This window comes from Temnothorax curvispinosus, unplaced genomic scaffold, assembly GCF_003070985.1.
Source record: "Temnothorax curvispinosus isolate PA1 unplaced genomic scaffold, ASM307098v1 QBEX01013138.1, whole genome shotgun sequence".
Classification (NCBI taxonomy): domain Eukaryota; kingdom Metazoa; phylum Arthropoda; class Insecta; order Hymenoptera; family Formicidae; genus Temnothorax; species Temnothorax curvispinosus.
Window position 1 is genome coordinate 1560606 of NW_020222918.1, and position 17014 is coordinate 1577619.

The 17014-nt window shown below is 43.1% G+C and overlaps 1 protein-coding gene across 2 annotated transcripts in view; it reads left to right on the plus strand.

Moving 5' to 3' along the window:
- Positions 1-15517, plus strand: part of LOC112463300 (DNA-binding protein D-ETS-4) — a 36884-nt gene extending 21367 nt beyond the window's left edge. The window contains exons 1-6 of one of the 2 annotated variants that reach the window (XM_025029630.1): positions 444-734; positions 3797-4185; positions 4745-5397; positions 6707-6861; positions 10824-11016; positions 11286-15517. In XM_025029630.1, the coding sequence (XP_024885398.1) occupies positions 729-734; positions 3797-4185; positions 4745-5397; positions 6707-6861; positions 10824-11016; positions 11286-11644 (1755 nt within the window). In that variant the 5' untranslated portion in view covers positions 444-728 and the 3' untranslated portion in view covers positions 11645-15517. Of the gene's footprint in view, positions 1-443; positions 735-3796; positions 4186-4744; positions 5398-6706; positions 6862-10823; positions 11017-11285 lie in introns of those variants that run through there. The other variant, XM_025029629.1, reaches the window with a different exon arrangement.
- The last annotated feature ends 1497 nt before the right edge of the window (positions 15518-17014 follow it).

A 17014-nucleotide genomic window follows, 5' to 3' on the forward strand; every position in this document is an offset into this window, starting at 1 on the left:
TAATGAAGATAAAAATGTGATTAAATTATAAACTGCGTAAGCTACATAAAATCGCTGCTGCACTTGCCTATACTATTTTAATATTACAATGAACGCTAATATAACGCGCATTATTAAAAATGTGCACTGCAGAAATATTTCTACGCATGTGCAAATATAAGCAAAAGTAAGCGCATTTTGCAATATACATCTTAGACACTCATGTTTTTATGACCGTCTCGTAATTTCACCTTTTTCACCTTTTTTTTTCGTGAACGTGGAATGCATTATCCATTCTACCGGTGACTTGGTAGACGTCGCGAAGACGTTTTTACGGCACACGAACGAAAACCGCGTCTCGAGAAGAGCGCCTCGTCTCTCGTTTCGTGGTCACAGTGTTATCGAAGGTCGCGATTTCTCGCTCAAAATGTCACCGTGCACGTTCAAAGTCCGACAAGATCGTGAAAACTCGAATCGTATTACGAAACCGCGCATGGCCGATAACTCGGGCGTTATCTTGCTCAACGGCGAGCATCTACGACGACGATTCTCGTTATCGCGTATATTGCTTCTCGTGGTTAACAACAAGATGGAGGTGTATCACAACAATTGGATAATTTATTTATCCAATTTTGTTTATCGATCTCCAATTGTGAGTTCACAAGTGAATGAGAAAATTCATTTTCGGCGTCACTGTGGAATCGCGACGATAATGATCTGGTGTTAATGTTACGCGTTCCTTCGTCATCATGATGGTTCGTAATAATTTTATCTACATTATATTTTGCGAACAATGGAAAATGTGTGAATTGGGGCAAAAGCAAAAGGACAGAGCGAGGGACAGAGAAAAAAGATACTTGTACAATTCCTGTTGAATCTATCGAAATATTATTGTCGCTTTTCCTTTTAATAGTGTAATAGTAACAGTTAAATACTAAAAATAAATAGCGCGCGCGTCTGTGATGTCTAGTATAGTAACTTGTGTTTCTTTATCTCTTGAAGTTAAACCACATCAGGATATCAACAGCGCAATGTTCTTAAATTCTATTCATCGATGTGTAAAACAGTATACGTTTTTTATGTGTTACAATAAAGGGCCAAGATACACATTTTGGAGTAATTATTTACATGGAAGCTCAATTGCACGGGGAGATACGGCAACAGGGTACCGCGTGCCGCCGTGTAGTTGCGAATAAATAACGGTGTTTAAACAGGACGACCGTCTCTCGAAAATTATGAGGTCGCCCCGTGGCTGTTGCGGCCCGTGACTCCGGTGGAATCCCGTGTTTTGCGCACGGAAGGGGAGAATGCAGCTGCACCGGCGATTAGTCGAACGTGTGACGTCAATGGCTTGTCTTTGCGAAAGTCTCGAGAGGGAGGCAGCGAAACTCAAGGAGAGCCATTAAATGGTTCTCCATGGGAGCACCGTTCTCGCACGTTTGCCACGCAAGTGTTTCACCGGCGAAGCCAATTAGATTTTCCGAAAACTCCATCGTTTCTCGGTAACAGAATATTAATTGCATTTCATAATGTACATAGTGATAGCAAGAGAGTAATGAAAAAACATAGAGCGTCTGTTCAGTTCGCTGATTACGCGAAGAAAAGTGTCCGAGCAATATTCAAATATAAATGTCTCGATGTTAATGATCATATTTGGTCGAAAGTGTTGATCGGGCGTTTTTCAGAGACGCGAATATATATTTTCACGGTTGGGAGTCGCGGCCGAGTCTCATGGCTTCGCGCGAGGTAAATCCAGGAAGGTTCTCTCCCGAGAGAGCATCGTTCTTAGATTCCATCAGTATATAGATAAACATTCTCTTTCTCCTCGCGGAGCCTTTCGAGAGGGGCCCCAGGAGAGAATAAGCAGTACGCTTTTGCCGTGCTCGCTCGTATCTCTTTGGAGCTCCCATCCCGTTGCGCTCGTGTACGCGTGCGTTCAGCGTGCACGTGAGAGAAGCGCTCTCGTGTCCGTACGATCAAAGTGGGAGAGGTATTGTGTCTCTACGTTGTCTGAGAGCCTGCGCGCGCGCGCGAGCGCGCTTGTGTGTCTGTGGGCATAATCGTTTATTTCGCGTCGACCTTTGCGGGGCACTACGTCAAAATGTCAGATGCGACCCCGCCTGAGCGCGAGGGAAGATGCACTGGGAACGCTGTAATGGGCTTACAAAGCGTAACAAACTGATGCGAGGTCAAACACACGACGGGCAATAAACACACGTAGAGATAAATGGGCCCTTAAGGTGCACCACACCGGGCCCGCCGGGAGGCGGGCGTTTCGTCTCTCCTCGACGCGCCGTGCCGCGCCGCGCTGTATCTCCGACGTTTTGTTCGCCACGCGAGATGAGCGCCGACGATCTGAGGCCGCGATACCCGAAACTCGCGCTTGTCCCGCCCGTTTTCAGAAATCAACGTTCTCGCAAGTAAATGCGGCCATTTATACAGAAACAACGACCTCCCTCCTTCAAATGTGAATGCTTTAGCTGTTTAGCAGATTTATTATTAGAGATTCTACCTTTATCTATATGTATAAATATATATTTCTAGATATATTCGAAACATATATACTTTTCCTGAACATTAGCATTGCGACTTTTTCTTTTTCATGCCGCGACATATTTCTTCTTGAGCTTTATATCGACTTTCTCTTCATGAGAATTTATGCATTCCGCAATGTTCATAATTCATCTTTAACTTTTATACTACACTCCATCGTGTCCCCTCGTTCACATTTCTCATGTAAGTTTATCAATGTAAGTACAGCTAAGTGTAATTGATTACAAGTAATTTTTAGTTTGATCCTCTCTGCAGTTAATCTCCCTGGTTTCGTTAAGTCTCGAAACGGTCGCGCAGACAGGAACGGCGCAGTACGATTGCCGTGAGCCCGTGAGCGACTCGCGGAGCGTAACAAACTGACGCGGGGTCAAACGCATGACGGGCAATAAACACGCTGAAAGATAAACGGGCAATCGGGTCCAGCCCGGGGGCCCAGGTCTCGGGGAAAGTGTTTCGTCCGCGGTTTTCGCTTTCGCGCAGATCGATATGAAGAACAACGCATCGTCCGGACTACAAAAGGCGGCCAGGTTTATTGCCTCCTCTCTCTGTCTCTCCCCCTTCCCTCTTGTACGTTTATAACGTACGCTCGCGTTCAATTTACGATTCAGCCGCGAACGGTTATCGAGGCTCACCTTACTCGTTACCGCCGCGCTATCTCCTGTGGGAATTATTTCTGCTAGAGACGATGCTTGGAAACGTGTTGCGAAATCCGACCCGATTATATCCGTTATTATCCGCGTGGAGAGACACATCACATTTTTACAGAATACGACCTTCACGGAAGTGATCGAATAATCGGATAATCTGGGGCGCGATATCCGATGAATGTTGTATAATTGAAATAATGCCTTCCACGAGATAGTTACAATGTGAAATGATTGAACAAGCTTTCAAGGAATAGGTATTATAGGTAGTAGTCCTTTTTCTCTCTATGACGCGTCTCTTTCTCATTGCTTATGCAACGTTACCGCGGCCGGTGCCAGCGTTATGCGTCCGTCATAGGCGCGATCGCCGGCCGGCCACCACAAAACCACAATCGCACTCTAATTGCGAACATTAGCCACTTACGGTCGGAGTACCCCTCGTGGATACTCTCGGATCGATCTAGCCTTGGCCGCGACGGACGCGAGAAACGTGTCTCGCACGTCAGGCGGCGGGCGGGCGTCTTAGCGTGCCGCTTTCTCTTCGCCATAATTTTTTTTTGCAAGCTAATCGTGCCGAATGACGGGTATGTGCGATCTATGATCTTCGATTCTCTTTTCAGATGCCGCAGACGGTGCCCACCGCGGCCGGCTACTCGCCGTCGTTCGACTACAGCACTTTTCAGTTCGATTTGTCCCTCCTGCCGGACGATTACAGCCCGACCGGCGGCCAGGCCTGCCTGAAGAGCTCGCAGATCAAGCAGGAGGCACGCTCGCCGCGCTCGGCATCGCCCACGACCTACCAGAGCCCGCCGTATCCCAACGGCGAGTTGCCGTTGTCGCCTAACTACTCGCACGAGGGATCCTCGCCGGGATACCCGACGAGCCCCTACTACGTACCCAGGAGCCCTCAGAGCGCCCAGTTTTATCCCACCAGCCCGGAACCGTCGGCCAAGCAGCCGGTCAAGAGGGAGAAGAGCCTCGATCTTTTGGCCATCCTTCAGGAATCCAGGTAAACGTCGCGATTTGTTTTATGATTATGCTAGACAGGTATCCGAAATTCATTTATTGTTAGAGGCATACAAATGCTTAAAGGAATTTAGTCCATTTATTCGTAACGGGAATATCTAAGAACTTTTTTTTTTTATTAGGACTTAGAGCTCTTTTGGGATTACGTACACTGAGAAAAAAAAATCGTTGATTCAAAGAAATATTATTTGATTTAACTAAATGCAGCGGTCACGGGCTGTCAAGCAAACATTTGTTAATTCAAAAAATATTATATTGAAATAAATGCAGAATTTCTTAATATTACTCACGTATATTTGATTTAAATATATTAATATTTGCATTAAACAAATCACTACAACTAAACGAGTTTAGTCAAATTAACGACATTTTTTTCTCAGTGTATGATCGTTACGCGCGACAAGACTGCGATTGAAAATCTCTAATTGTTCGCATTTAGCGCCATGATTCTGGGCATTATTATTTATAGCGTTTCTTCGTCGTCCTCTTCGTTCGTAATCTTTTAACGTGAATGGATCGCGCGCATTTTCGCATGATTACAGACTCTTGGCCGAGAGTCTGGGTTACCGCGAGGACTCAACCGACTGCACGGTGCCCTGTACTCCGCCTCGAAGCGAGGAGGACATCTATAACAGTCTCGACGCCGACTTCCTGCCGAAGAAGGAGGACCCTGGCGTGCAGGGACACCCGCTGCTCAAAGAGATCCTCTTCAAGGAGGAGCCGCGATCCGTTTCTAGCAGCAACGGTTCGTCGCCGTCCTCTTTGTCCTCCTCTTCATCTTCGCCCAGTCCCTCGAGCGAGTTCGAGGGTAGTTCAACGTTGCACGAGCTTCTCTTCAAAGGCGTTGTCCTTCGTAAAGATTTGACGGAGAAGACGAGCCAACCCAAGGTGGAACGAGAATCGCGGGAGGAGCTGGCGAATCCTCTGCGAAAGGAGGAAGAGCTCTTCAAGGACGGCCAGAAGAGCGATCATCAGCTGCTGCGGGAAGTGTTGAGGGACACCAGTTTCCAGAGGAAGTACAATCTGAGACCCGTCGATCTCGGCGGCGTCGGCACTGGCTTCGTCGAGGATATGGAGGCCGGCGAGTGCGTCGGTGATCTCGCCCGCGAGCAGCTCGAGCCGGTTCTCAGTCTGGCCATCCAGCAACTGCAGAAGGACTTCGACAACACTTGCGTGGCGCTCGGCATTCACCCAGGTGAGTCGACTCTTTCTGTTAAAATTCTATAAAAGTTTAATTAGAATTCTACAAGACCGTTTTCTCTCTCGTTGTTCGTATTTCGACGTATCGCTTGATTATCCACATTCTTCTCATTGAAGCACAGAAAGTAGCTTTGAAAACTCAAAAAATGGAATCTTTTCGTAAGGTTGTGCGAACCGAATTAATCGAAACATCAAAAGTAGCGATCCATGCGTATTCGTCATAATCATGAATGCTGGATAATGAAATAAAGAGCCGAATTGATAAAAGATGTGATATAAAATCACACATCTTATGATTATCGATACTATCACGCTGGCGATTAATTGCAAGTAATGGAGAGTAAGTGCGTATATCCTTATATAAGCACGCCATTTCTATAATAGTCTCCGTGACAATGACTACAATCACGTGCGCGTTAATTATTATCATTATCAATCTCATGGTAATCGTCAAGTAAGATTTATTCCCGCGTTTCTTAAGGTTTTATCATTACATCTTTTACTATGATCATCTCGGACAATGTAACTCGCAAGAATTATCCGTCTACACGATTTTCGATCGTGTCGTTTTATTACGCGGTGAATTTTGTAGCGTTTATTATCATTCCACAACTTATGAAAGTACTAAAATCGAGTCGAGACGCCTTTTTCTTCAATCTGTCTCTCAAGCTGCTTATCGTGGTCATAGTTCTGATGCAATGGCTGAGATTCGTTTGTATCTCACTTCTCCATCTATAAACTCTCTCTTCGTAATCAGATACCGTGGAAATTCACTCCGTGCCACTCGATGATGTATGGACGACATGATTACGAGCGAGCCATCAGAAATTCCGACGCGCACTTCGGTTTTCTCGGTTAAGTATCGGCTAGCCTCGTTCCGTTAGACCTTCTCGTTACCTTGCCGCAGGCAGTAATTTCGACGTTGTCGTCGTCGTCGTCGTCGTCGTCGTCGTAGTTCATACAACTGGATCATCTATTAATTTGAACCATGATGTTACGCTTGAAATAAATTTCTAAGCGTCGTGTCGGCATGCTTTCACGCGAAGTTACGAAATTACGGCGCTCTGCCGTGACGAAGATCCACGTCATCGATATAATTACGCCTTACAGATTTTCGTTCCTCTAATGTCCTTCTACGCTTATATCTGCGACTACTTCCGCGCGATGTCGTAACACTTTGAGGTTTTTCTTGAAGGAATACGAATATTCGTGTAATTCGAAATATATCGTTAGAGATCGAATTTCAAAATTTCTGATTTTTTTACCGCGAAGAGTAACATCAGATTTTCGACGTTTAATTACAGAGCCCAGACGCTGGAGCGCGGCGGATGTGGCGGCTTGGGTGCAGTGGGCCAGGCGGCAACTGCAATTGCCCTCGGTGCCGATGGAGAGTTTCAATGTGGATGGCGCGACGCTAACATCCCTCACGGAGGAGGAATTTTGTCAGAGAGCTCCTCAGGTGAGCGTAAACTTTTGTCTGTTTCACTTTAGTCGAAACTGAATCGCGGGAATGCTAGAGAATTGTATATGGATTACAAAATATTTTTTTTCCGTTTTTTTGCGACAAAAATTTTGCTGAGTAGCGTTTTTTCTTGCAATTTTTCTGTTTTCGACATTAAACATTTTGAGACCTATTGTAAGAAAAATTTAGCATCAATTTCTTATTCTTTATTCTTTGCTTTTACATCTTGTCGCGTCCGACTTTTATTTTCTCGCACACTTCGTGTTAACCGCGTGCACGACTCGCAGCTTTGACGTGTACCGTTACGCAATGCCTTGCGTCTGCGATGATCGACCTCGTCGCCGTCGGTGATCGTACATGCTTTCGACGAATCAATCAGCGGCATGATTTTCAAAATGCTTTTATTTTACGTTGAAGTAAGGAGGTCTGACGCGCTGGCGGAGAGCAAAAAAAAAAAACACTTAAATTTACGCACGGGTTTTTTTGCATAACATCCTTTCCGTATGAATGCTCGATGATGTTAGCAACAATAATAAAGTAATACTCAATCTTGCGAAAATGCGTTCTTATCTGCCTCATTGATATCGTTGGATTTTTCGCGGGACTTATCTCTCGTCGCGTCGCGAAAATTTATAATAGAGTTTGCATTTATCGCGGCAGTTGCCGCGTGATGCGTCTATTTTGTTCGTAATTTATATTTTTGATAGAAAAACTATTTAAATAAACACGTATTTAAAATTATTTAAATTATTATCTCAAACTTATTTGTTAATTAATTAATCTTGAATGAATATCAGGGTTTATGAGCGAGAGTAAAGCGTGATATAATAACATGATGGATGCGAATTGGTAAAAGTTGTGAATTTACGTCTCGGTGAAATTATGGCAATTAAATTTAAGTTTGACAACCAGGAAAGTTATCACGCAATCAGTGAGCGAGATTCTGACTTCATTACCTTTATTACCGTAACGATCCGTGATCGTCGTGAGCAAGTTCGCGTTTGTATACGATGAGGAAACCGAAGGGGGACTTGAGAAATGTCCGTTGTCGAGGTTCGGTGAAAGTGAATTTCCTGGTAATCGACGCGCGCGTTTACGTTCCTTCCGCGTAATTCGTACCCGAGAAATAAATGGTAAAACATACGCCGCCCAAGATTTCGACATAACGGAATTCCCCCGAGAATCATCTGGCGCGTGAAAGTTACATGTTTGCGTCAGGGATACGGTTTCAGGAAAAAGAGGCCCTTCAAGATTGTCCAAGGTTGTCGGCATCTCTCTTTATCAATTCCTTTTTTTTACCAGATTGAAACTTACTCGTCAGTAATCTGATATTACAAGTACCAGCGAGAAAGTTTGACCAAAATATTCTAACATAATATGTAATAAATAAATTCTAACATAAATATGCCCCTGTCGTCTTATTTCGAATGAAACAATATTTTACATTATCATATGTATCGAATATTTTCGCATGTCGCAATCTTGTCATATAAAATAGTGACGAGATCAATTTTGATTAGAAATATGTGCCCAGCGCGCATTTACACCTGCATATAAATTCAATCTTCTACATTACAAATAATATTTGATTTAAGATTATGCGATTGCAAATACAAAGTTCGATTAACACATAAAGTAACTTAATTACTTACAAGGCAACGTTGATGATCAGTCGTTGATTATTTGACGAATCAAAGTATGAAATTATCTTACGAATACATCATTATTCCAAGAGAACTAAGAAAATAACAAATTGCGACGACTTCTCTTCGCTGGCTTTCCTGGATACTTGTGCATACAATTCACATTAAATCGCTTATTAAGTAACAAGTTTTATATCCATCGACATCGAGCGTGCTAAAAACCGGTTGCGCCAATATTGATTATACCCACTGCCGACTGTAGTTAACCCTAAACTTGACAAAGCTACGATAAAGCTGGGAAATTGAACTTGACATTGTATTGTAAAACGAAGTATCATTTTACAACAAATTAATTTTTCCCAAGAAGAGCGCAATTCTTTTTTTACAGCTACAATACTTTTTACTCGTTGATTATTTTTATTAGTATGATGATTGTAGTAAAAAAGGATGGAGAGAGCAAGATACATTTCCTCGGGTTATCTAAGAATGAATTTTTTCTCCGCCACTTTCCTGGGTTTGTTGAAGAAAAACAGGAAATATTATCAAAGTCAGTTAAAAACCTGTAACATTAACGATGCAGCATAAACCCCGGATGATTATGTTATGTTTTTAAATCGTAAACAGGTAGATCTCTGGAGTCCCGTCGATCGATGTGCATCTCATTATTCGATGAGAATTACAGGCGTAAGTCTAACGGAAATTAATAGCGAGTAAAGTAGCTATGTGTGTATGGCGAATGGCGAGCAGCGGGGAAGTAGTCATGCATAATGGATTCCGCTTTGCGTCTAGTAATTGGATAATCGCGCTACGAAGTACCGCGGTAGAGTTCTCGTAGCGTGGAATCATGGTCAGGCTTATGGTCACGTTCTATCTGCGATCTCGCCAAGTCCTTTCCTCGTTTCGTTCGTGCTCCGCTGACGCGACGTGCGGTCGAGTTTCCTTCGCGGACTTCATTCATGGTTCAACTCACAAATGTGCACGCGTACTTCGCATCATCCGGCGGCAAAGGTTCTACTCCGCTAATTGACTCCGCTATTTAACTTTACAGCTTGTAAAGTCGCGATTTAATCCGGTGAATTTAAAATTAATTATAATTGTACAGTTTTTTCTTTTAGAACTGTACATTAACCGCTTTCTCGAATTCTTGCTAATGCGATGCTGCAGATAGAATTGGAGAAAATACGCGTAAGGAAAATTTTTTCCGGATTACTATATAAATTTTCTCGGAATTGAGCGAAAGGTGAAATATCGAAAAAAATGAAAGAGCAGAAAATTGGATTGCACATTTAATGAGTGGCGTTTAATGCTGACGTGTAAGCCCCGGACGAGTCATGCCACATTCGCTCCTCGAGGAAATAATTACGGCATTCTTTGCGGTTTGGCATCGCGTTTTAATGGCGGCGATTATCGATACGCGGGAATATTTGTTTCTCGGAACATTGCGAAGTATCCGAGTATGATTGCACCGCTGGATGAGGCACCCAGGAATGCTGCGCGCGGATTACATTGATCGAAGGAAATGCCTCGTTATAAGCACCACGCGGTCTAATTTCAACAATTAAATCCTGCAGATGATCTGAACGTTTACGTTCGGAATAATATCTATAAATATCGCCCCGATCGCTCGAGATGAAGTCTCTCATCGAACGAGCATCTCGCATCTCTGGATCTCGATACGTTTGTACATACGCACCGCGATGGTAAGCGACGCAAAAGATGTAACGGCGCTGCAAAACCGCGTCCGAAATGAATGTGCGTTCGTGCGTGCGTGCGTGCGTGCGTGCGTGCATGCGTGCGTATATACCGCTTCTCGGACGCTCATTCCGCGATCAGCAGGATCGGCTTCGCCGTGCCTACCGGTGCGCGCGCCATTGGCTCAGCAGAAACGATCGAGAAGTGGGTCAACCGCTCGAATGTCTTGCCTGCTGCGTTGCGTCTCTCTCGACGGAGCCGCTTTCTCTTCTCTCGCGCACAACGACTCTTCCATTGGAATTCTAATGCTCGTGACGCACTTCTCCGTCTCCATCTCTCTTTTTCTCCTTCCTTTTTATCTCGCGTCTATTCTTCCCCGCGTGCTCGCCTTTCATCTATAATGGCCTCCCGTGACTTTGAAGGCAACCGAGTAAGTTTTGGTTTTCAATGCACTTCGAATACCTAATACGTGATAGACCGCGTGAGTTTGACCTGTTGAAATAGAAATAGAATAGAGCATCGATGATTGCGTTTTTAATACGTATATAGAAATGGCAATAGAATGACGAAGTTATATAAATGATCAGGCTAATAATGCCGGTACGACGATGTTTAATGTTAAAGTGCGGGAGCATGCTGCACGCGCAGTTGGAGATCTGGAAGGCCGCCGTCGAGGAGTCCCCGCGGAACACTCTGGCTGCTTCCTGGAGTCCCGCGGGGGTAGTTCAATCCCCGAACAGCGCCGGAACGCCGACAGTTGGAAATACCACGGCGGTCAGCCTCAAAGAATCTCCCTGCACCGTAGATTTCTCAGACGGTACGTTATATGCTTTTTGTATCATTTAGCGAACGATTATTAACTATTCGTGCGCGAATAGTAAACTCGTTTAATGAAAAAATAGAGTAAACCTGTATTTTGTTGCCTGATTCCACGCGTGAATCAAACATAACAGTGCGAAGTTGAATTTGACTAGTACTGACAAAAAAAATACGACATTAGGTACATTCTCGCATATAGTCAGTACATATATACAGTTTCGCTTCTCACCCCTCACCTCTTGCGTCCCCCTGATTTTCTGCGTGCAGACGAGGATGAGGATTGCGCTTCCGCTCAAGGTGGTAATAGCAGCAACGGCGGTACTGGCGGCGGCAAAATGCGCAACGGCGGCAGTCACATTCATCTGTGGCAGTTCCTGAAGGAGCTGCTGCAGAGCCCGGGCGTTCACGGCTCCTGCATACGCTGGCTGGACCGCAACAAGGGAGTCTTCAAGATCGAGGACTCGGTACGCGTGGCGCGACTCTGGGGCAAGCGGAAGAACCGGCCTGCGATGAACTACGACAAGCTCAGCCGCAGCATCCGGCAGTACTACAAGAAGGGCATCATGAAGAAGACGGAGCGGAGCCAGAGACTGGTATACCAGTTCTGCCATCCTTACTGTCTATAAGAGAGACTCCCTCCGTCTCTCCTTCCGCCTTTTCTCTCCTTTCCGCGCTTCCTTCTTCGTATTACAAGCCCTCTCAATCTCTCTTCCTTTGCGCGCATAGGCGCCCGCGATCTGGAGCGAGGAGTGACCTAAGGAAGACTCCGACACAAAGATCGAAAGGTAAAAAAAGAGAAAAAAGAAATAATGATCCGCCGTGCTCGATATTATCCCGCGACGATAACGCCGAGCCACGGCCGGGTCCGCTTTTAGTACGCCCGTTTTGGGCGATCACTTTTGCCTTACGTTTATTCCCCTCCTTTCCCACTCCCTTTCACTTTCCTTCTCTATCTCCTGTGCGTGTATATGTGCGAGTGTGTCTTCGAGTTTTTTCTTCTTTTTTTTTTTAAATAATATTTTATAAGCAGGCGATTCTCCACCAGGTCGCTCTTTCGTTTCGACGTGAGCTTTCGTCACGAGGCGAAGACGCGAGCGGGTGGAAATTCGCCAGAGAAAAGGGAAGAAATGACTCTTTCCTCTCTATTCTCACGATCGCTTGTCGGCACCAGTTCGTCGGATCCTCGAGCTGTCTGGTAACGCACGCGATACGTCCATGGGGGACACCACACATGCAGTGCGCGGAACTATTCGCCGCTGCTTGGTGCCCGTTTTCGCTGTTTCTCGAAGCTGATAACGAAATCGGAGACGAAGTCGGGGGACAATCTATTTTTTATACGAAGAATTTTTCCAAACACACCTGCGCGCTACAACAACCGTCCTTCCGTGTTGCGTCGTAAACGAGCAAAGGTACGGAGAACAAGGAAGAAATGAAATGTCAATCTGCAATTATAGCATCGCGTAATGTCACGCGTGTTTAACGAAAGATGAAAATATCTTCGCCGACATAATCATTACCTGTTCGCGACGGGATAAGATTGTTAATTACATTTTTGAGCATCTTACGACCTCTGACACCCGCGAGGTTCGCGGAAATATTTTTACTGATGCGCGCAGGTGTTTATTAAGTTGTCGAGAGAGTGCCTTAGACGCGTGCGGTGGGAATCGCGATGATGAAGGACGTGCCGCGTTTCAAAGCCGTGAGGATTTCCGATCGGATCACGGTCGGCGGTCGTCGCGTTGTCAATCGAGAAATTTTACCCTGAATCGTCTGTATCGCGATCGAGGACTTTCCATTCGGGAGAACGGCGAGAAAAGGAGAACAATTACGGCGATCGCGTTGCTCTCGAGGCGTCCCAGCACGGCTGGTGCTGGTGATTTTGGTCCCATATATCTATGATATATTAAATACTGTATGTTCCATGAACGATTAGGCTTTAAGACCAATTAGCTGCGTAAGTGTATCGGGGACTCACGTGAGTCACCCTTAGGTTACTCGAAGAGATTTTCTTCTTTATTCTCTTTCTTCTCTTCTCACACTTGTGTTTCTCACTGCAACGTTCGCGCGATCGCGATTGCGACGTCGATCGCGTCGAGCTTTTATGCTTTTAATTCGTAAGCGGCTCTCATGCGTTTTCTATACCTTTCGTCTTTCTTTTCACCGCACATGATGCTTGTTTATAGTAAGTTCGGAACTTAACTTTCGAAATAATTTCATTGCGCTGCTCCATTTCTATATATCATGCAAATTATCGGGATTGGGGTTCATGTATATCATTCTCTATCGCTTTCTCTTATATATAAAATACTTCCTTTGGATATTTTAATAATGCTCGTTTGCGATTTTGAGTTACGCATATATGAAATACAATTAATATAGAATTTCGCAAATTTCGATGTAATTAAGCGTAAGTATTTTACTAACGTGTCCACGTTCGCTCACCAATCGGTTGTATATAAAAGACATGTATAGCATAACCATTTTATATATTTGTTTTATTTATTTAATGGAGTCTGTTTTATAGTTGAGACATAATATGATCTTGCCGTGTAACGCTGGAAGCGTGGCATTCCGTTGATGCCGATTCCGTGTGACTGATATCGGTACCGTTTCAGCTCGCTCGTGTAGATTTCACGGAGTTAACGTCGAAGAGATTATTACCGCTGCTGTTTCTCGGCCGTGCGAAAGTGCAATCGATGAACAGTGCAATTACGTCCGTGCATCTGTTAGACTTGAATCATTCTCAGCTCGCTTTGCGCGACGTCCATTGTTCAGAATCGTAATAAATAGAATGGATTTAGCACGTTGTTGCGAAGAAGTTGAAAAACCGACTTGCATTTATTTTCTTGACATTTTGCTAAGTATTCACGAACGAGGACGAACTATTTTTTTTTATTATGATTCTAACATAATGACTCATGAGTTTAACGTTGTTTGACTTGAATTGGTATTTGCGACGGATGATAACGTTGCAAATTACCAATTCGACAAATAACTTTAATGACAATATTTGGGTTGCTGAAGAATTCAAGTCCCTTGTTTCGAACGCAGAACTTAAAGCGAAAGAATACGGCAGCGCGAACGAGCGAATACTCGATCTGTATGGAACCCAGGTCTGTCGGGGAAATGAATTTGCTCGCGTAATTAGATCGTAAAGCGCGCTTCCACGGCTGCTGGATTTCTACGACGCGATACATAATTTTTTTTATGCCGCCTGGCATGGAACGCTCGTCAAATCGGAAGTAGACCGAGGCGGAACTTCAAAACATCATTGTTTTAATGCATTTAAATTAAAACAGAGAAATATTACGGACATATTATATGAGAAACAGCATTCGGATTGATTTTATTTGCGACTTCGATTTTTCGGCACAAGATACGATTCGTCTTCAGTTGATATGTTTTATCGATAGTTTGAAACGGTACGTAAATTCTTTTTCTGTTATTTCAAAAATTTATATAAATACATACAACACGAAAAATGTCTTTCTCTTGACAGAACAATACAGAGACTTTGGCGATCGCAAAAGTGTCTCTATATTGAAGATCGTCCGTTTCTGTGCCAGGTATCATGGCATTCTGTAAGTTTAACGGTAGTTGGTTCTTCAATTCCGCGATAAAGCGCAAGGGAGACCCGAAAGCGGGAAGGCAGGGAGTTTATCCTCGATAGCTACACAATAACGGAAAGGAAGAATGCAGTTCGTTGACACGGACAAAACCAAGGAGCGCGAGTTAATTTTGCAGCTAAGCAGAGAGGCGGGAAATGATAAGATCGGGCAAAACGAGACGAGTATAACATTGGATAATAGATCCCAATCGCGCGATATAACATCACAGAGCGGCTATTGTTGTGTATAACCGACTGTTTATTTATTAAATTATTAATTGCTAAGGTAAAATTGTAAGACTAGAGATAATGCGAATATTTTTTTAATATAACGCGTTTGTCAATAGACGTATTTCTTGTTTGAAATTAAAATAACTTTTCTTAATGTCGAAGAAGTCGACATTTCTTGTAGCACAAATAATTAAGAAATGAGAATTCATTGAAACAAACCGTAGGATTCCGATGACAATAATGAAAAAAAGTTTTAATATTACTCAACATTTTCATAAATAAAAAGAAATTATCCCGTTCACCAAATACGTCCATTGTCAAGCGTCACACGTATGATAAGGGGTATATATAGTTGTTATCGAATCGTTATGAAATTTCTAATGTTGGAGTTTATTAAAACCGGTGCAATTTATTTATCTTGCTGAGAGAAAGCGACGAAAAGTGGCTTAGTGAGAGAAAATTGTGCTTCCATTTTCCCAGTGATCTTTGGCAATCGGAACATAATTGTTGACGCGCGTGCGCGTTAAATCTTTGTAAATATTTGTGACTAGCACGAGAGAGAGCATATCTTTATCCCTAGAACTCATGTATCATTTTTTTGACCTTCTAACGCATGACTGGGGGCAATATCGACCCCACGCTTTATTTGATCGTAAAACCGGTCCTACAGAAATAAAGGGCCTTTAAACCTACATGAATTTCTTCGTTTTTTAATAACGAAGAGAATGGTATACGGTAAATTTAATTTTACTCAAGTTTAGTTAGTGAAAAATCCACTTAAAGACCGAAAAACGCAGAAAATCAGCAAAAACCTCTTTTTTTAAACAAAAATTTGTATCTTTTTTTGTAATCAACCGATTTTCAAAATTCAAACGGGGTTTTAAAGAGGACACATTAGACTTAGAAAAAAATTGCCATCGCTATGTTCTGTTCAAAAAGTATATTTATTTGGGACTATAAAGATGAAGAAATTCGCAAAGTTGAAATACGGAAAAAGTCGATGAAAAAACCATAAAAAATTGTATTTTAAGTATTATTTCATTTTTATTTGATACAAAATAGTAAAAAATATGAAAAAACTGAAACATTATATCGCCCAGCGATTTTCTGCGAAATGTCAATCTTCTATAGGCAACGGGATTTTTACCGACTAAATTATGTGATATTTCGTCTTAAATAATATTTATGACTATTTATGCTCAGATTACGTAATAATACATGATATATATTGATTCTAGCAAAAAAATAAAATTAGCTTACCGTGACGAAACTCAAACGGCAACTCACGACTGGGGTCAATATCGACCCCACGCACGCTTTGCGACGGTGCTGTTTCACTGCCAGCGAACAACCAACGCTGCGCCCAACATAATCTTACTTTTAGAGAGTTGAAATGAATTATGGTTCAGGTCCTGAGTCAATAATGTCACTCGCTAGCTCAGGAGCAGTTCAAAGTTCGCCTGGGGTCGAAATCGACCCCTCTCATGGGTTCTAGGGTTATAACCGTACAATTAAGCCGTTGCTGGTTTTATATGAGCAGAGATTTAATTAGGATTAAGCGTTGATTTTCTACGTAACCGCGGTCTTGCTCCGCAAGACATTTTGTTATGCATATATTATATATATTTATATACGCATGTTCGACTGTTCTAATGAGATTAGGGTGGATATGGCGAGTAGACGTGGCGTGGTAATAATCGTAGTCAAGGCTGTTCTCAAAGCACGCCGATAAATTGGCATACGAGAGAACAATGCTGTCGAAAATTTGTTGCGTGGTCTGAAGATTAACATCGATTACGGGCGACTGAAACGTTTGATACATTTCGCACGCGGACTGAGATAAGCCTCGACGAAAGCAATAATATTATTATTAACGAAAAAATTATATATATATACATATATATATACATATATATATATTTTATTACGTCTACACATTTTTTGCTGCCGATATTCGGAGCGAGTTACTAACACGAAGCAGAAAGAAATAAAAAGGAATAAAAAAAACACGCGTTCGACATTTATCTCGACTCCCGTATATTCCATACTCCTGAAATTTGCGCTTGTATCATCCAGCAATCCCTCGAACTTTCGTTACGCCAACGCTGAAAAAACGAAACGCACTTTTTGAACATATATTAAGAATCGCCCGGCAGAA